This window comes from Orcinus orca, chromosome 10, assembly GCF_937001465.1.
Source record: "Orcinus orca chromosome 10, mOrcOrc1.1, whole genome shotgun sequence".
NCBI classification, from domain to species: Eukaryota; Metazoa; Chordata; class Mammalia; order Artiodactyla; family Delphinidae; genus Orcinus; species Orcinus orca.
This window is the reverse complement of record NC_064568.1, coordinates 104933520-104953684: the sequence shown is the minus strand read 5'-3', so window position 1 is coordinate 104953684 and position 20165 is coordinate 104933520. Positions and strand designations below refer to the sequence as shown.

General features: G+C 55.7%; 1 protein-coding gene across 2 annotated transcripts in view; it reads right to left on the bottom strand.

Annotated features, from left to right (window-relative positions):
• Nucleotides 1-2215: 2215 nt before the first annotated feature.
• GMDS (GDP-mannose 4,6-dehydratase) overlaps nucleotides 2216-20165 on the bottom strand; it is a 477395-nt gene continuing 459445 nt past the window's right edge. For both annotated transcript variants that reach the window (XM_004281075.4, XM_033408007.2), the window contains 2 exons: nucleotides 2699-2767; nucleotides 2216-2513 (listed from right to left, as the gene is read on the bottom strand). In XM_004281075.4, the coding sequence (XP_004281123.1) occupies nucleotides 2451-2513; nucleotides 2699-2767 (132 nt within the window). In that variant the 3' untranslated portion in view covers nucleotides 2216-2450. The remainder of the gene's footprint in view (nucleotides 2514-2698; nucleotides 2768-20165) is intronic.

Genomic DNA, 20165 nt, shown 5'->3' with positions numbered 1-20165 from the left:
AGACCTGGAATCCAGTTTCCGAAGGCGCCGTCTTGCGTGGAGGTTAACCTCAAAGCACTTTAGCCCTTCCCTCAAAGGTCGGCAGCCTGTGCTGCCCATGTTCGCCCCTGCGAACTGTAGAGGTGTGTCAGGTTTTCAGGGCTGGGCCCCAGTCTCTCGTCCAACAGAGGCAGCACACAGCCCACCGCCGCCCGCCAGGCAGGTGTGACACAGGCTGCGGCCCCCGCTGCCCAGGTACCCACGCGCCATGCTGCTCACGTAGGGCACGGGCGTGGGGCCTCACTGCTTTGCTCTCATATTTGAGTGTAAAGTTTCACTTTCTTAGCTTTTACTTAAAAAAAAATCAAGGTGGAAGATATTTTATCACATCTAAAATGAACAAAGCTGGCAGAGCAGGGGAAAAGGGCAAAATAAGTTCGCTGAAATTGAAGTGAGATTTAAGGTAGAAGAAACACTTTAGTAAGAATTGTCTTCAAGGATGGCCAAATGAAACTCACAGCCCAGAAAGCAAGCCGAGAAATAAGCAAATCTGTTCTCTTTTCCTCCTTTTCAGCACACACGGGGAGGCCAGGAAGCCAAATTTCCCCTCACCCCACCATTGGAGGTGCAGGAATAGAGAAGGCTGCAACCAAAAATACTTCTTGTGTCCTTCAGACCGGCTGCTCCAGGCCATTCTGAGAATAATTTAACACCAAGGCACCACTGGAGCCCCATTAACCCCCTGCCTGGACCCTCTCCAGTCCTCACTGAGGAGCCTTTGGGTGGCAAGCCACGGAGCACCGGAGCCCGGGTGTGGGACGAAGTTGGGGGCTCAGGGGGGTCAGAGGAAGAGGAGGAGGGGTGCCTTCCATCGGGTCAGGGCTAAGGGGAATGTGAGTGTGTTTATTTGTGAGCCTTGTGTGTTTGTGACGGCGGGCTTGCGTTGTGTCTCCAAGTGTCTGTGAGTGACGCTGTGTAAGATGGCATGCTTGTAGGTGTGTATTTGTAAGTGTTTGCATGTATTTGAATCTGTGTGTGATTGTGTGTATGTGAGTGTGTGTGTGCCCACCAGCCCCCAGCCCTGGAGGCCCCGCCTTCCAGGGACCATCTGTTTCCAATTAGCAGCATCACGATTGGGAGAAGGCCTGTCCTGGGGCAGCTCCCGAGCCCCGGGTGGGCCAGCTCAGGCCCCCAGTTCTGCTCCATCGGAGCCCAGGCCGCCCCGGCCAGCGTGCTTGCACAGCAACTGGGGCAGCCACACACAGAGCCCTCTTTCCTGCCACCGGCCGCTGGAGCCTGGGTCCCCCCAGATCACAGACCTGCCCGCGAAGACATTCAGAAATAGTTCAGCTGCACTCACACAGGCATGTGCGAAGGCTGGAATTCCATTCGCTGTGGAGTTCCACTTTATTTTCCTTGGAGGGGGAGTGAGGGGGAGAGGAGTCCTGACCTAATTTGTTCTGGGGCGAAATATGGCATTTCACGCAGAGGTTTCCACCTGTACACAAACCCTTGCCTAATGCTGGTGGATTCCACACGCGTGTGTCCACCTGCCTGAACCTGCACAGATACGCCCTGCACGGCTCGGGAGCACACGCAGTTAAAGCCAGGCCCCCAAATGCTGCTCTCAATGAAACCGGATTTCTAATTAACCTGATGTAGTTCATGTGCACGCTATCTAGCATACATTAGGCACTTAATATAAACTGGTTGAATGACTAAATCAAAATTAGATTTAAAAAGTGACCTACTACTGAGAAGAGGTTGGAAATAAGTAGTGTGTGTAAGATTCTAGACCACAAGCAAAGGCTTGGGCTCAGAGACCTCTGGGTGACCCAGGGGCCTGGCACGGAATGTTCCAGCAATATTTGCCCTCCTTCAAGTTTCTTCTTCTAACCACCTCTCCCTGTTTCTCAAGCCTTCTTTTGAGATGGTGGGAGCCCTCTGGGTTCTAATTATAGTCGCAGAGACCAGAGCTGGTGTGAACGCCGCCTTTCTGCAGGACCTGGGCTTCCAGATCGGCTGCATAGAGCGGCTTACCGTGACCAGGTGGGGAAAGCAAGGTCTGGGGCAGAGGCTCGGGAGGACGCCCCGGCCAGGCCGGGCTCAGGCCGGCCGCAGCTCTCTCAGAAGGAAGCTATTTCGCTCCAAGGCAGGGATTGGGGTATTTTGGTTCTGGGGTCCTTAGAGAGCTGCTTTTGTAACTTGGAGACAATATGCACGAGGACTGTGTTGATGCAGGTTAAGAAAGGATATTTTTAATAAGAAAACAAAAAAACCACCTGAAAGCCCCACAATTTCAGTTGTCCAGCGACATAATTTCAAGTCAAGTGAGCATGTGATTAAAACGTCTTGATTACCAAAACGGGTCAGAGGAGGCCTGGACAAAAGTCGAGTGGGCGCCGCCGGAGCCCATCCCGGCTGCTGCAAACTTCGGCGGCCCGGGCGCGGGCGCGGGCACCGCTGGGCGCTCAGGCGTTGGGGTTGGTACTCATGAGCTCCACGTCGGCGTCCACCATCTCCCTCACCAGCTCCTGCGAGGAGGACGCGAGCGCTGGTGAGACAGGAGCGTCTGGCCCCCTCCCGGGGCGCCCCCTCCACCGCGGCGCCCGCAGCGGCCGGCGCCCCCTCCCCGGCCCTCCTCGCCCCCCTGCCCGGGGCGCTTCCCCACCGCGTCCCCTCCCCGGCCCGGACCGGAGCGGCCGGGAGACGCACTCACATCAAAGGCGACCCGGGGCTTCCAGCTGAGCTTCTGCTTGGCTTTGGTGCAGTCTCCCTGCAGAAAGTCCTGCGGGCGGGGACGGAGCACACGGGCGGGCGGTCGGCGGCGGGGAACAGGCTCCCGGGTCCCCCGCGGCCCCGCGAGGGCGGCGTCTCGGGACGCGACGCTGGGCCCGGGGTCCCTGCCCGCCGCCGCCACCGCGTCCCGCCGGCCTCAGTGACCTTCTTTTCCGCCTCGTGTTGTCAGGGACGCCGCCCCGAGAGCCGTGTCGGATTCGCGCTCGTCTCACGGGAGCGGAGAGGGGGATGCGCCCTCCGCCCCTCCCCTACGGTGCGCCCCCCACCCCGCTCCCATCCTCCCCCACCCCGTCTCTCCCCCTCCCCTCCCGGGCGCCCCTCTCTCGCTCCAGCGCAGCCCCGCGCCCTGCACACCCACGCGCGCGGGAAGCGGCGCGTCTCTCCGAGCTGCCCCTCCTTGCTGACCAGGCGCTGGCAGCCCTCGGCTGTCTGCTTCGTCCGTTCTCTCCCTTCCTCAGAAATGCTGATCTGGACCCCGTCACCCCACCCCCCGCGAAGGAGCGGCCCCCGCACTCGCACTCGGGGCTCCTCTGCCCCCGCAGCCCCTGCCCCGCCGCCCGGCTCCGACGGCGGGGCCCATGTGCTCTCACTCGTGAGTTTCTCATCCCAGCTGACAGGACCTTATCAAAATATAAAAACACATAAAAAAGGACGAGATGACTCAAGTAGTAGCCGCTAGGCCTCCCAGCGCGGGAGGGAGCTGCGAACCGCCAAGGCCTCCCGGTTTCCCTCCATTGAAGAGACTTCCTGGGAAGGAAACCAGAAGAGCGTCAAGTATTGCCGCATCCCAGCCCTGCTGCTAGAACAGGTCCTGAGGACGCACGGATGCGAGCAAGAGGGATGAGAATTTCAAGATGATTCCAAACAGAAAGGGAGACGCGAAGGAGGAAGGAAAGAAAGAAGAGAAAGGAAAGAAAAAGACTTTGAAATAGACCACGTTGGGGCTAAGATGAACAGTTAGCCCCTCCAGATGCAAACGTGTTCCTCCAGCGGTACACGAGACAGGAGCCCTCAAACGGAGGCCAGTGAAGGCTGCCTGGACACAGGCAGGACCCTGCACACCACACATACCCCAGGAAGACGCTATCTCAGCCACACGGAATATTGAAGAACAGCCTAAAAACCACGGCAACAAGGAAAGTAACACACTCAAGCTGTAACTGAAGGCTTCTGCCCCACGTCCTCCCCAGGCTCCCGGAAGGTGGACTGAGGTGGCAAAGGCGCAGGGGCGGGCAGGACCCACTCTGCCCACCCGGCCCCGGCCCAGCCCCCGGCTCACGTCCGCTAAGGCGTCTGGATCCACTTCTGCACCGTTTGCCTGAAATCTGCTCCAACACGGCCCATCCAGCTGCTCTCCTCCACCACCCAGCCTCACATTTTAGGCTGGAGTAAATCAAGTTCCCAAAGGCACTGCGTTTCGCTGAAGGGCTGGCTTCCTCTCCAGCATTAATAATAGTCAAACAAGTTACTTCTGCTGGCCTTAGAAATCCATATGCAGAGTCTTCAGGAAAAGTAAGATGCAAATATTACTAATTAGCAGTTGAACACAGTGCTACATGGAGCTGGAAATACAAGTGGAAAAACAAATGAATTTAGTTCTCTCTCCTTTCCCTAAATAAACTTGTGCAGACTTCAACGATACCTCTGTTCAACTCTGAGAGTCACACAAAGATATGCATTCTTTTTCCCCAGAGGGAGCTGTGAAACGTGGCACGAGGAAGCAACAGGGCCCCTCAGTTCCACAGCGGTCACGGTCACGGTCACGGCTGGAAGGAGCAGGGCCGCTGTTCCCTTCCCACACCTGCCGTGAGGTCACCGGTTCTGCAGAGGGTGTGAGCAGGGCTCTAAACTCCTGGTTAGCAGAACCCGAAGAACCGGTGCCGTTTCAAATGGCCTCAGCAGGCTTGGAAAGGGTGCTTTGCATTGTAACTTGGTTTCCTGTATTTTTCTACAAGCAGTTCTTAATCTAAAAACAAGTAGGGAACTATAATTAAGGAAGAAGAAAAATGGCTTTCAAAAGCTCAGAAACAGACGTTGCTACTGTGCAAGGATTTCATTGAAACCAGAGATGCACCAGTGAAACTTCCCAGTGAAGTTCTGAGCACAACTCCTATATTCCAGCTGAGCAGCTACCTTTCACCTTCTACCGAGGCTCTGTCTCCCTCAAATTTGATTACACCGAGAGATCTTGTGAAGGAAAAGGATGAGGTTCCATTAAAACGAAACGGTGGCTCTGGACACCAGCTGCTCCAAGCTGACATCCAGCCCAGCCCCTGGGCTTGTGCCCCGATCCACGTGTAGGAAAGATGAAGGACGTCCCAGCTTGTTTTACCCTTAACCCCTCCCGAAGGGCTTTCGTATTTCTCCCCAGTGTGTCCTTTAGGGAAATGGTTTGGGATGCAGCAGTGGAGGTGCACGTGGCTGGCCTGCGGGGGAAGGAGGCCAGGAGCTGTGCTTCCTGTCACTCTTCTCAAACCCTCTCCACTAGGGTGTGATCAGCTCCAAGGACGGGCGAGGAAGACGTTCATCTGTTTTGTTCTTTTCTTCTCTTCTGACCGTTCAGTTCCTTCTTTATTTATAGGCTTAAAGCCTCGGTATGACAACAGGGGCCAAAGCTGAATGAAAGTGATGATTTTATGTACAGTTTCCCAAACGCACGTCGTGCACTGGGTGGTCTAGACCTTTCCTTTAAGAGAGAGACGAGAAAGCCCTGGGGCAAATATGAAGCATTTCTCCGTGAAGGTGACGTTTCCCAGAGATGACTCTGGCTCCTGGTGTCCTCCCCGTTTCCACAGGTGTTCCTTAGGTGAGTTTCACCCTGTGATTTATTCTTGTCAGATTCGATTAGGGTTAGCGGAGCATTTTACAGCAGCAAAGCAGCACGAGCAGGGAAGGCGTGTGTGTCCAGACGCCCTGGCCCTTCATGGTCCGAGGGCTCCAGGGCGCCTGCTGACTCGGGTGGCCTTTAGGGCTTACCCAGCCAGGAGCCCTGAAGCCCGGGTGCCGGTGGTCAGGGTGGCAACCCCCGCAGGTAGGAAGGCGTGTTTTGCTGCAGTAATTTTTCCGGCTTTCCCGGCTTCTGTTCTTGTTACAGTGAAGTGATAAAGGGCCAGACCCGGTCCTGGAAAAGTCATTAGGCCAGTTCCTGCGCCCACAGTAGTTAACGCAAAACCCAGGGAAGCAGGGCCCATGCTGTGTCACTGTCTTACACGCTCACTGCAGTCTTCTGGGTGCCGTTTCATCCTCATCAGGATAACAGCACACCTTTAACACACCGGCTTGGATCTCCTCCCTTCCCCCAGTCTTACTTGCCTTTGGTCATTATTGAGCACGTTAAATTCCCTTGATACTCAGCCACTTTCCTGAGAATCACTGTGGTGAAGCTGTCAAGCAGAGTCTATCACATTTCTTTTCAAAATTCATAGTCTCATTTCTTTTTCTCACTCTTTCACTGAGGTTACATTAGGAAATATTTAATTTTTTTTTTTTTTTTTTGCCACGCAGCACGGCTTACAGAATCTTAGTTCCCTGACCAGGGATTGAACCCTCACCCTCGGCAATGAAAGTGCGGAGTCCTAACCACTGGACCGCCAGAGAATTCCCAGGAAAATGTTAATACTAATATTAACATTAATATTAATTTCAAGTGATGTGGAAGTCTCGCAAAGGGCACCTGTTTCACCTGTGGAGAAACATTCTGGGAGCGTGAGCTCTTTTGGCAGGACGTTGTTACATTTCTAAGGTGCAGATACTGAAAGATCTGGACTCGAGTGACGTCAATAAGGAGAAGGGCACAGACACCAGGACGACAGAAGCCCTGCTTGATTCAAGGATTTAAGGCTCGGACTGTGAGCGCTGCTGCATGTTCATCGCTTTCCTCCCACTTTTCTTAAAAAAGCCAAATTGAGGAATAGCTGAGCTTCCAAGGGAATAAAAGAATGCCAGTGAATTTGGTTCCTGATGTCACTTGATGCTAATGCCTTCCTCTTGGGGGAAATGCTCCTTTTTAGAAAGACAGAACTGCTAACAACAGCAACACAGTCGATGGGAAAACCTGTAAAGCTGCACAACCGTCCCAGTCACGGGTGGAGATGCGCAGCTGACGGTCGGTAAGAACGGGAAAAAACAAAGTCTGGATGTTCCCCCAGAAAGTCTGCAGTAGAGTCTGTCTCTGTCGGGCAGGTTAAACTCTTCATGTTCACATTGATGTCCTTTGACTGAAACCTTCCCAAAGAGGCCGCGAGCCCAGAGCAGTGCGCACCGCGGCAGCCTGAGTCAGGGCGCCCGGCACGGCCCCTCCCCTCGCCTGTGCACATCAGCACCAGGGAAGCTGAAGCCCGGCCTCTCGTCTAATGACAGGGGCGATAAGAGACAAGAAGAAAACGGCCGTCTGGTCTGCTCAGGAAGCGGCCTCAGAGGGGCTGTCTGTCAGCGGGGCTGCCGTCGGGGAGAACAATGCTGGGCTCTCCCTCGGGGAAATGCAGTCCGTCAGCACCGGCTCCACTGGCAAAGGGACCAGAGTAAGCAGCCCGTGCCAGGGGGCCGGGGTGCGGGCGCCTCTGCCAGTGGCCTCGCAGGTGAGCCTCGGGACGTGCTGTCCTGACCCCAGGGGGGTGGAGGTGCCCGAAGGGATCTCCAGGACGCTTCCCCGCCCCCCCGTCCCCACTGATCCCATGTTTCTGGGCTGGGGACCACTCACTTCCAACTGGTAGAACTTGTCATTTGGAACCAGCTGCTACTAAGAGCTACCAAACCAAGGGGGGAGAAATAATCCGCCTCCGGGCGTGCCCCAGACACGGATGAAGTCTGTCCGGCACAGCAGAGCTTTCTGAAAAAGTGAACGAGAACTCTGTCTTCCTTAGGTGTCCACTTGGAAATCTGTAAATAAAGCCTGTGGTGGTTAAAAAAAAAAGGATTCACTTTATAAAGGGAGAACCCAATTAACGGCGTTTACAGTGCAGCCTACATAGAGATGCATCTTTTTTCATTTGTATTTCGAAAATATGATTAGCAGAAAAGGACAAACGTAGTTAGGGAAAAGGGAAGACATACAGACACACAATTATACAGGGAAATACAGGATGAAACACACCAAGTTCCTTTTAAATAGAGCTTTAAAAATATCCTGGAAAAAGTCCTTTCAGGCAGACGTGCTTGGGAGGAGCGGAGATGAAGACAGCACTCCCGCGTGGAGCGGGCACGTGCCCCACACCCAGGCCGGCTTCTGTCCCTGGCCGTCAGCCCCAGGCTCCCATCCCCGTTCCCGGGACAGAGAAGCAGGCCCCGGGGACGCCCCAGCCTCTGTACCGGCCAGCCCCTGGGCCTCCGGGGCCTGTCCGGCTCACCCAGGCTCAGCCTGAGTGGACTGGACGGAGGAAAGTGTTTCTCGAAGCTGCCCCAGGAGGTCTGGGGACTGTGGAAGCACAGGTGGGTGCGTCATGGGTTGCGCTAAATAAAGTAAGCCAATAAGGTCTGGGGGTGCAGCCTCGCAGCACACGTACTTCCGAGGTTCCACCTTCCTGCATCTGGCCTGCATCTATAGCGACCGCAGCGCTCACTTCTCTGTTAGCTTCATTCCTTGATCTGCGGTGCTCATGGGAGCATCGGCCCAGGGGAAGCTCGATTAAGTCCTGTAACTGGAGCCTCCGGATTCTGATTCCTTCCCTGATGGTCACTCTGACCGGCTGATGCGGGGCTGACTTGCAGTGGCAATGCAGAGCCGGTTAATGAAAGGGAGATAAGATTGTTGGTGACCTCAGCATCCCAGGCTTCAAAGCCAGCACCATCTTCGTCGGAAATTACTGCTTACTGTTAATAACTGGATCTAGGGTGTAAATATTACCCGGGCTAGCAGGAGGTGACACAAACCCCGCGGAAAGGAGATAAAGCTCCTTTAAGTGGACGATTAAAGACGGTTGTCACACAGCTGGCTGGTGGCCCTCTGGAGCACAAGGCCGGGCCGCTCTTCCTTCGCCACTTAGTACTTTCTACCCTCCAAGCACCGCACATACGTCAGCTCATTAAACCTCCAGACGATCAAAATGCAACTCAAGAGATCCTGTATCTGCTTCGGGTGGCCTCTTTCCTAGGGACGAAAGCACCTGCAAAGCACCTGTGGGGCGAAGGCGCGGCTCCGTGTTCACTCACCTATAGCCTGACGCCCCCTCACCCGGGGGGGCCGACTCAGGCCACCCGTGACCGCCACACGCACAAGGGGAAGGCGATTTCCTTTCTAGCTGTTAGATTACTCGGCCCCTTAGAAATGTGCCCGCACCCTCACCCCCGCCTTTGAACATTAGTACTGAAGAGTATTGTAAGTAATGTGGATGCTTCTACGACACGGATGGGATATTTTTTCCTTTGGGATTTTTCTCAGCTTGTATAGTACATCAGGTTACTCAAACTTAAGAAACCTCACTTCAGTAATCCATCCATCCAACCATCTTTCCTCCCTCCCTTCCTTTTCCCCAACCAAAGCAGAAATGACGTGACGGTCATTCAAACATACATTCCCTCAGTAACAACTTTTTTTTTTTTTTTTGCGGTACGCGGGCCTCTCACTGCTGTGGCCTCTCCCGCTGCGGAGCACAGGCTCCGGACGCGCAGGCTCAGCGGCCATGGCTCACGGGCCCAGCTGCTCCGCGGCATGTGGGATCCTCCCGGACCGGGACACGAACCCGTGTCTCCTGCATCGGCAGGCGGACTCCCGACCACTGCGCCCCCAGGGAGGCCCCCCTCAGCAACTTCCTCAGGCGTGCTAAGGCTGACCAGGCCACTGACAGCATCCAATTTCTTGCTTTTCGGTTGTTTCTCTGGGGAGTTTCGTATTTGAGGAAAAATTAAGATGACTGCTATGACGTTTGTTAGTAAGGTTTTTGAGAGACGTGGGGAAAGATGAGTATGAAGACGGATCTTTAGGTTTCCTACAATTCTATTTGTCCATTCATTTGGTTTCCTGTCAGTAGCGGGTTTACCAGGCTGTGGCGTAGCTACACTGCCCGGTCACCGGGTGTGTTTGCTTTTCTATCTCTGTGAGAGAGACAGAATCCCATTCCCGAACACGGCTATAGAGATACTTAAATCAAGCCACTTGACGAACGTCACAAAGCCATCTAGTGGCCGCGCGCTGGACCAGAAGCCAGCACTCACAACGCCCAGTAGGACAAGCCCTCCCCAGAAAGCACTGTAACAACATGCTTTGTGGACATTCATTTGAGTGGCAAAGAGGCCTCTGACGAATGAAGACTAAACCAAGTGGAAACATCAACGCATTCCAGCGCTGGGTGACAAGACGGGCAGAGCAGAGCGACACTTATGGTCCAGCGTGCGTGAGGCTTCTAGACCCGGCAAGCTAACTGAAGGTGGGGGAAACGAGATTGTTGGTTACAAGCAAAAGGGGTCGACAGGGAAGGTGCTGCAGGACCCTGGGTGGGTTGGGGGGGGGGCCTTACACGGAGGGTGTGTCCACTACGTGAGGGTGTGCATTTGTCAAAGCGGGTTCACACACATTTTATCTCAATAACAGAAGCTCCTTAGACACTGACAGCACAGACACCACTGGGAGACCTGGCTTCATCTGTGGCTCAAGCACTGAGCTGTGTGGCCTTGGGGGAGTTCTCAGTGCTTCTGAGCCTCAGGTTTTAAATCTGTGAAATGGGGAAACACGGCCCTCCAGGCAAGGTTGCTGTGAGGATTCACGGTTACACGTGGAAAGCAGCCGGCACTATTTCTAGTTCATCGTGACAACAGGCTGGCTAGTGTTGCTTTTATCACCAAGGAGGAGGGAAAGCAATTCTTTTCATATCTTATAGTAACATCAAGGATGAAAATGTCATCTTCTAAAGTGGGTTGTCTTCCAGTTTTCCTTTTATAGGTATGTCGCTTTTACCTTGCACCCTAACCTAACTTCTGTTTCTAGATCATCATTTTTTGAATAATGGTAACAGACTTGGTATTCTGTTTTTCCGCAATTACTGTAATCATTTCACATGCTCTTGACTGTTGTCAAAGCTTTACAGCCTTAGGCGCTGGGGAAGCAGCCCTGGACTAGACAAGGCCTTGTCATGAGCTTCTGTTTCAGCAGGAGGGACAGTGCAGAGGACAGGAGACGTGAACAAGCCCGCCTCAGCCACAGGGAGCTCAGGGCAGAAAGCTGACGGACAGGGAGCTTGAAAAACAGGGCCAGGCCCTCCTTGAAGTGGTGACGTTTATTTGACGGATGAGAAAAAGCGTCCCGTGAAGCTTTGGGGTGGCAGGGTCTTTCAGGGATGGAGGGAAGGCCACTGAGTCTGGACAGGGTGACAAGGTGGTTGGAGCCCAGAGGAGCTTGGCGATCACACTGGCCTGCGGGGTAATTCCCATCACGAGACCCAGGGCCTTCGCAGCAGAGCCACGTTGTCACACACCTTTATTCTGCAGTCACTGATGGTCCCTTAGAGCACCTGCAGCCCGTGGGCCACAGCTATAAACTGGCCACCTCAGCCTGATGTACTTTGAAAGTCTGATTTTCTGACGCCAATGTAATTTTTGAAAGCAAGTGTGGGATTGACTTCTAGCTCCGTGTTTTACAAGGGTGGGTGAGTTCTTTTTGCCCGGAATGCTCCAACTCTCACACACAATCCCCTTCCCTCCTAAAGATCTGCCACTTCGTTGTGCTTGGGTCACTCAGCCTGGAAACATCTGGCCGCTCTTGAAGGGATGAGGTCTGGGCACCTGCCCTTGAGAGGCAGGACCGTGCCCAGCGGGCCTGCAGGACACAGTGCCCACGGGGCCTCCCGGGGCGGAGGGCAGGGCCTGTTGCTGCGCCAGCGCCTGCTGTGTGTGCAAGGAAGGGCTGACCCTCTTCTGGTCCAGCAAGGACACCGCGGACCTCCTGAGGGCTGCCTGCCCTTCGTCTCCTCCTGCAAGAGTGGGTCCCTGCCGGTGTTGGGTGCAGCTCGAGCTCCCCTGCGGCCACGGCCCCTCTTCTGCCCCATAAGGTCTCGAGAGGGTGGGACACAGCACCTAAACCTGCTTGAGTTTAATTTTTTTTTTTTTTACGAAATCCTGTGTGTGCGTGTGTCTGCGTGTGTGCGTGTGTGTGCATGTGCGTGTGTGTGCGTGTGTGACACCTGCCGAGAAAGAACCTGCTGTACTTTTAAGATTTGTGGACCTTATCAGCCTCCGACTGAGTCCAGAGTCTGGCTTTGCTTGGAGCCCCGCGAGGCTTTGAGCACGGGCTCGGCTGGGTGTCTCCGACCTCACCGTGGCCGCCGAGCGGGGTGAGAGCGGCTGGAGACCAGGGGAGGCCAGGGGATGGTGGCCACGCAGGTGGCGGGGAACGGTGGCGGCCGGGACCAGGCGTAGCGGTGAGGACGCAGGAAGCGGGGCCCACTTTGGAGGAGGCAGAGGACTGGCCAGGGGACAGAGCTGTGGGAGAGCATTCACGGAGAACGCCGGGACTGGTGCCCCAGTGAGAACCTCTTCGCGGCGTTCGGAGACCCGTGGGAACTGAGCGCTGCCAGCAAAGTACGAGAGTCCCATTTTATCACGACCCCTCGGCCGTTAGACGTTGTCCTCTTTTCAGGGAAACCGCTCGTTTTCATGATTATGAGACAGAGACCCTTCCAAAGGATTCCTTCTGCAGAATTACCTGCGGTCTCCTCTGTCATTCCGTGGACACACTGTCTTGTTTGGAATCTTGATTTGACGCCAAGCCTCTCAGTGGAGGAAGTCTGGTGAAGCCCGTGTGGGAGGGAGGCCCCTCAACTCCATCCACGCCCCCACAGCGGGCAGCCTGGCCGTGCCTGACTGAGCAGGGAAAGGGTTAAGCCAGCCGCGTCCACGGTGTCCTGCCGACACGACCCCTTCAGCCTGCGGCCGCTGCACAAGAAAGCACAGGGCCCTTTCACATGACATCAGAAAGGCCTGATTTATCGCCAGCCACCAAACAACTAGAAAATCATAACATCCTTTCAGGAAGATGCAGTGGAAAATAATCAGGCTGACCTGATGGAAGCTTTGGAGGGACTCCAAGTGCGACGGGCCGCCCAGCAGCCCTTGACAGGTGCTGTGCTTGTAGCCAGAGCGGCCGACGCCATCGAGGCGGGGGTCCGAGCTGTGTGCTGCCCATGACCGAGCGTGGCTTTCGTGTCCACAGATACAACAAGAGCTTGGGTCACACTCTGCCAACTCGGCTGAGATAACAGTCCAGTGCGTGTGAAAGTCTTCTGGAAATGACAGCTGCGCGCAGACACGAGGAGTCACTGGTCACAGAACTGTAGGCACCGCCCCGCGTCACGTGACCCCCACCGGCTCCTTCCCAGGACGCTGCCCTTCATTCCGTGTCATGTTTGCAGACTGTGTGCCCGTCTAAGATGCGTCATCATCCTTAACAAACCAGGGGCCAAGAGACGACGCAGAGGAGACACTGGAAGCGCCCCGGGAAGTGCAGGGCTGGCCGCCTCCTGCCACCAGGAGTTGGTCCCAGGGACGTCGCGCCTCCGAGCGGTGCCTCGTGCTCAGTAATTGGATGAAAACACCGGGCAGGAGCGCGGCTCCCCCGACGGGCATGACGCGTCTGCAGACAAACACCGGAAAGGGGCGGAGGCCGACGAGAGCCTCAGGTGGTTCTAGGACGGCGGCCGCAGCGATTCCACACGGCCCACTGGCACCAACGGGGGCCCACCTCGGCCAAGAGAGGCCAACTCTGAAGGCCCCGGGCCTCTGGGGTGAGGGGGAACCCACAAGGCCAGTCTGGGGAGGAAGCTGGGCTGGAGCGCAGCCCTGGACCCGGTTCAGAGCGACACTCACTTGGTTTTGCTGCTTCCCCTCAGGTGTGCAGCGCGGACTCTTTGCAGGGTCACAGGCGCACTGAGCAGATGCCCAGAGAAGGAGGCTGGGGCTCTGTGCGGCCCCGCGAAGGGAGAGGCCCCGGGCGGGAGGTGCTCAGCCCGGCCCCAACCTGTCAGCCTGCAGGGGGGCCTCTGGGCACCTGGGGCCGCCCTGGCCCGACGGCCACCCACCCCGGCCCGAGCCCCCAGGGCCTGCGGTGAATGGGGATGCCGTGGAGGTGGATGGGGCAGAGGAAGGCCAGCCAAAGCCGGCCCTGCGCCCGGTGCTGGGACCGGAGCCCCCCTCTGTGAAGGAGGCGGTGGTGGGACAGGAGTCTCAAGGCCCCGTCCGAGCCCCTGCTCACGCCCCAGGGACAGCCGGCGCCCACCCGGTACTACGGGCCACCCTGCACCTCCTCGCTGCAGCTCTCCCTGTGAACAGTGGCCTCGGCGGAGCGCCGAGCTCTGCCCTGGAGTGGAGCCGCGCGAGGGGCAGGGGATGTGGCGCGAGGGCAGCGGCCCGGCCCCCGGCCCGGCGAGCTCCACGCAGGGGCCGCGCGCGCGGGCTGACCGCGCTGGGGCGGGAACCGGGCTCCAGACGGCCCCCAGGAGAGCACCCTGGACGCCTGGGAGCCCGTCCGGCACAGCTGGCTCGGCCCGGCGCCAGCTGCCCCGACTGCAGCGCGGGTACTCGGGGACCGCGTCGCGCCCGGCCGCTGCGGCCACACGTGGGCATTTACCCCAGGGCCCCCGCGCCCCCCCGGAGCCCCCATCCACCACAGCACGACCTCTCGGGCTCAGCCTAGCAGAGTCCCGTTCCGCAGACCAGGAGACAGGCTTGGTCACAAAGTGAGTGAGTGGGGGTCGGGGGCGAGCTTCCGACTCTGACTGCTTTGCTCCCCAACCCTTGATCGCAACCCTCAATCGAGTGAAAGTCCCACGGGGTCAGGAACGGGATCTCGGCCACAGGCGGGACCGCGCAGCGCATGGCGGGGGCTTCCCGGACACGGGCCTCCCCACCCCGAGGTCTCCCGCGTGGCTCTGCGTTTCTCCGTCGGGGTCCCTGCAGCCAACCCGAAGTCTGTAAGGACTCCACCGTCCGCCCCCGGGGCGTGAGCGCCCAGACAGCCAGCACGCAGCAGGCACTCAGCAAGGATCTGTTTCATGGGTCAGGAATGCTTACAGCCAAGGTCAGTACTTTCCCCCATTTCCCCCAAGAAACACACCTGCCCCCCTCCCCACTGCGTTGTCACGATCACCCCTGCCGCCCGCGGCGTAAAGTCACGGCGACTGTGACTGCCTCTTCCGCCCACACGTTTCTTCCCCAAACCTCTCCCAGAACTTCGAGCTCGGGTCCTCCTTTCTCAGCCCTCAGGCCACGCGCACTTGTGTGACGATGGCCCTCCAGGGACCCGCCCCGCTCCAGGGCCTCCTCTCCCTGGGGTGCTGCCCCTCCCCCCAGACAGAAATCTCCGTTGTTTGCCAAGCCATTCCTTCTCTGAAGGCCCGGCTCTCCACGTGGACCTGCCCCGACACCTGTCCCCCAAGGACACACACCCTCCCAGAGCGCCCCATCCAAAGTGCTGCATCCTGGGAGCACAGGGGTTGGGCACCTGTCGCGCCCCCCAGGGAAAGGAACTCTGTCTCGTCTCTTCCGACCCGATCACAGCCCGGTACGGGTGCTGCTCACAGCGACTGCGCAAGACAGAGGCACTGAGTGACTGGGCTCCGTGTTTTAAGCTCTCGCGCCCCATTTGATGCGAACGGGCCTGGAGCTCTGTAATGTGGGCGATGCTTTAGCGTAGCCTCTCTTTTCAGGATTTCCCTGGACTGCTCTTTAGAAGCGAACGTAAGCAGTGTGGTTATTCCGGGGAGAAGAGGATCGGGGGAGCTGTTTTAGGTGGAATTCCACATCTCTGACGTGTCTGCACATTTCAGCGTCCACCCCGACCGGAAGAAAACCTTCCTCTGCAATGCGGTGCTTCTGAGTCGCTTACATATTTCAAGCTGCCTACGGAGTGGCATTCAGCAACGTGGGAGGTTCCGTGGGTTATTTTATGTCACTGTTGAGGGCTGCTCCATGATGTAGGGCTTACGTTCACAGCTAGCAACACAATGTTACTGATTTTATACGGCCAAAGCCTAGAACAAGCATCTGTGTGGCTAAACCCGTATTCCTTGCTATTCCAGCGAAGAGCAGCTTTGAACACATGCTACGAGTTTACAGTTGAATTCTCCTCTCTTCCTTTATCGCCTCCTAATGAAAAGGCAGAGTTGTTTTGCACGGAGAATCGTCAGGTCTTTTAGTTTCGCAATACCTTAATTCATGGGTAGTCGAGCTAATCACCACTCCCAAATGATGAAACATCGAAACCATGAACAATTTGACATGAAAGCATTTTCGTAAAATAGCTGCATTTTACGTGTCTACGCGTAGAAATACTGTGGAAACTGCTGGCTGTTGCCTGTGTGTTGAATTTTCCTGCTGGCCCTGATGGAGACCTTGCTGATAAAGGACCTGAAATATGAACAGTCTTCTCAGAGCTCTTCTCTGAATTTACTGCTCTAAATTTCCAGCTATGAGGGCTGTAAAGGCAACACTCTACAAAATCAGAAATAAAGATGTCATACGCTTAATTTTAAGGCATCCTCTTAAAATGCAGAAATGTAAATACAGTTCTTATTTTGCTTCAGTGTTGACTTATAATACTGTCTACGAAATACCATTCATATGCCAGGTTTCAGGTTTTGGCACAGGGCTGAGCCTCCCGGTGTGGGAGGTGTGCACCCTTCAACCCTTGGGGTCCTGACCCGGAGTGGGCCTGTGACGGCCCCTCAGGAGTAGGTGTAGGAGGAAAGGCGTCTGCTGCTCCGTGGGGCTTGAACCGTCGTATGACTCACCTCAGCCCAGGTCCCAAGGATGCATCGTTGGCTTCTTAACAGACGGGAGAACTCAGTCTCGGAGGTCAATTCAGGGGTCAGAATAGCTGATAATTCTGTCTCTAAATTTAACAATTACGCCCCCAACATGGAACCTGGTGGGACGCTGTGCATGCAGCCCCCCATGGAACATGGTCAATAACACTTTTCAGTTTTCCTAATAACACAGCCCTTCAGCTACGATTCCCAGAGGAATGAAATCCTGTCACTGCACCTTGTAACACGAAAGTGCGTTGCACAAGGTGCAGATGCAACCAACCCAGAAGTTCCTGCCTCAGTGACCACATTTCCCTGGTGCGCGGCCAAAGGGCATCTCTTCCTTTGGCCTCATCCCTGCCCGGTCTCAGACAAAGGCCACTTACCCGGGTGATTCTCCCCAACCACCTCTTCTTGAAAACTTTACTGCATCCTTCTCTATAAAGACATTTTCACGTTGTTTCAAAGATACCCCTTAGATACCATGGTCCTAACGGCCCTTTAAGAAAATAGTTCTAACGTGTCTTGTTTCTTTGCACGGGTGACTAACTTTCATAAGAGTTTTCCAAGCTCATCTTTCAGAGAGACCTAAAGCACAGAATGGCCTTTCCGGCCTGTCTCCTGGCCCGTGACCCTGACCCTCACCTTATGGAAAGGGCCCTGCTGTCTGGACCCTTCCCCGCCCCCTGCCCAGCAACGGCTCCCGTGGCCCCAGCGTCCTCAGGGCTGCAGGGCAGCTCTGAGGCTGCAGCCTCTGCCCCACGGGCCGGCTCACTCTGCGGACACTGGTGTCACCCACATCGGGACCACACTCGCAGCACTGAGGGCGCTAACCGTGGCCGCGGCCCCTCACCCAGCACAGGCACGAAGGCCGGACCCCACTCTGGCTCCTCAGGTCTCCTCTGCGGCACTCAAGCGTCCCGCCCGTGCCGAGGACACCACCAGCGACACACGCTCGTCTCTCTTTAAACGGAAGAGCCTCCTTGAGGCGCTGGCCCTCCCGAGCGTCCGCCCAGTGGCGCCCAGGACACGGGCGACGTGACCCCGGCATCGCGACCAGGCGGAGCCAGGAATACTCAGGGGACTCTGGCCACTTTCTGTTGCATCTTAATTACCAAGTAGGATAAAATGTACATCCAGAGGGGAAAAGCCCTCAACTCATTGTCTCTTGACTGTTTTAAAGAACTGCAAGAGTCTTGTTACACTGGAAAAAAAAAAAAAGGAACACAGAACGGAACAGAAAAATGCCCCACGGCTGTGCCGTGCCCTCAGGGGCAGGCCCAGCTGCACCGCCTGGGCAGGGCCAGGTCAGCAGGCGGGGCTGGGAGCCACTTGCCTGGGCCCCTCGTGGATGCAATCCAGGCTTGGCCCGGCAGGGCACGGTCCCCTCAGAGCGGCATCTGAACACTTCTGGCCGTGCTGGGTTCCACCACCTTTCACAGTGCTCACGCCCCTAGATCTGGCCAGGCAGGGAGCCTGCCCCAGCACGTAGGCAGCGGCCCACACTCACCCCTGGCCTGGTCCCGCCACGTCTGAGCTCACACCTGTCCTGCAGGTCAGGGCGCTCGGTGACAGGTTCAGGAGGCCGGGCTGACGGAGGCCCCTGAGCACCGCGCGCCACCCTCACACCCACGCGGCCCCGGGGGGCACTTCCAGTCCTTGCAGTGGAGGGACCAAAAAGGGAAAGAGATGTTCTCCTGAGATTCTCTGGGAGCTCAATTCCTGGTTCCTGGGTCACCAAGGCTCTAACTATGCCGTGTGCAAGGACCGACCTGGGCACCTGGGGCCACAGACTACAGCACACTGGGGTCTCACCCGAGGTCACCCATCCCCCATCTCTGACCTTGCAGAGCATGGACACAGACGTGGACCCTTAGTCAGGGTCACACGGGCGTGACTGTCAGCGTCCACATTTCCGGGGACTGGTTTTTAGCGGGCAGCCCTGCTCTGCCTCACGAAGCCGGGGCTGCAGGGGGCACTGAGTGAGATACGGTGTCAGGAAGTCTGCAGACCTGGCCACCTGGTAACGACAGTGTCCATCCTTCTCCCCATCCTCCACACGTCACTGCACAAATGCCCTTCCTCCCAAGCACACATCAGTGAAACCCCGGGCTCTACCACCTCACGCTCACCTGCTGTCCTCCGCACGGGACTTGTTACGTTCTCCTTGCTGACGGCGTCCCAGAGCCCAGAAACATCTGTCAGCTCAGACACCATTGAGGACCTCCTTCCATCCACATTCCACTGCTTGTCCTTGCCCTGCATGTTGGATGTGCACAGGCTCTCTCTCACACACACACACACACACACACACACACACGTGCGTGCATGTGCTGCCCTGGCCTTCTCCCCACACTTGGCCAGGTCACTGGTTCCGGCTAAGCATCCCCTCGACCTCTCGGGCTTGTGTGTCTTACCCTGCAGCCTTCCAGTCCATCTCCGGTCATCCAGGTCACAAACCCACTGAGTTCTTGGCTCCCCTGCCTCTCCTGTGCCTTCAGGTGGGTCTCCTGGGGGCCCTAGTGCTAGTCAGATGTGGTTTCCTCCTCTGACGCTCAAGGCATCACCCTGATGCCCTCAACTGGGGTCAGTTCTCATCTCTGTTCTGACTCATTCATATAATTTGTTTATCATTCAGGTTGGACTGTAGTCCACTCTAGGAAAAAAGATTAATTTTTCCTTTTCTCCATGATCAAAGATGGTGCTGTGTTTACAACGGGACTTCAAAAACAAGTGCAGGAATTCTGTGGTGGCACAGTAGTTAAGAATCCACCTGCCAATGCGGGGACACAGGTTCAAGCCCTGGTCTGGGAAGATCCCACATGCCGCGGAGCAACTAAGCCCGTGACTCACCACAACTACTGAACCTGAGCTCTAGAGCTCACGAGCCACAACTACTGAGCCCACGAGCCACAACACTGAAGCCCATGTGCCTAGAGCCTGTGCTCAACAAGAGAAGCCACCGCAATGAGAAGCCCGCACACCACAATGAAGAGTAGCCCCCCCGCCACAACTAGAGAAAGCCCGCGCGCAGCAACGAAGACCCAACGCTGCCAAAAAAAAAAAATAAATAAAAATTTAAAATATATTAAAAAAAAAACAAGTGCAAAATATACACATATATGGAAAGACATCCCATGTTCATGGATTGGAAGAGTTAATGTGCTAAGAGGACAATGCTACCCAAAGTCATCTACACACCCAGTGCAATCCCTATTAAAACTCCAGTAGATTTTTTTTTCTTTGCAAAAATAAGAATCCATCTTAAAATTCATATGAAATCTCAAGGACCTGGGAATAGACGACAGAATCTTAAAAAAGAAAAAGTTGGAAAAAGTTTGAAATCACTTCCTGATTTCAAAACCTATTACTAAAGCTATGATAGTCAAAGCTGTGTGTTTCTGGCATAAAGACAGATGAATAAACCAATGGGATAGAACACAGATCCCAGAAATAAACCCTTGTATACATGGTCAAAAGATAAAATTGCTAGAAGAAAACATGAGGGAAAAGTTTTATGACATTGGATCTGGCAATAATTTCTTGATATGTCACCAGAAACACAAGCAATAAAATTAATAATAGATAAACTGGACTACATCAAAAACTAAAACTTCTGTATACCAAAGGACACATGAACAGGGTGAAAATACAACCTAC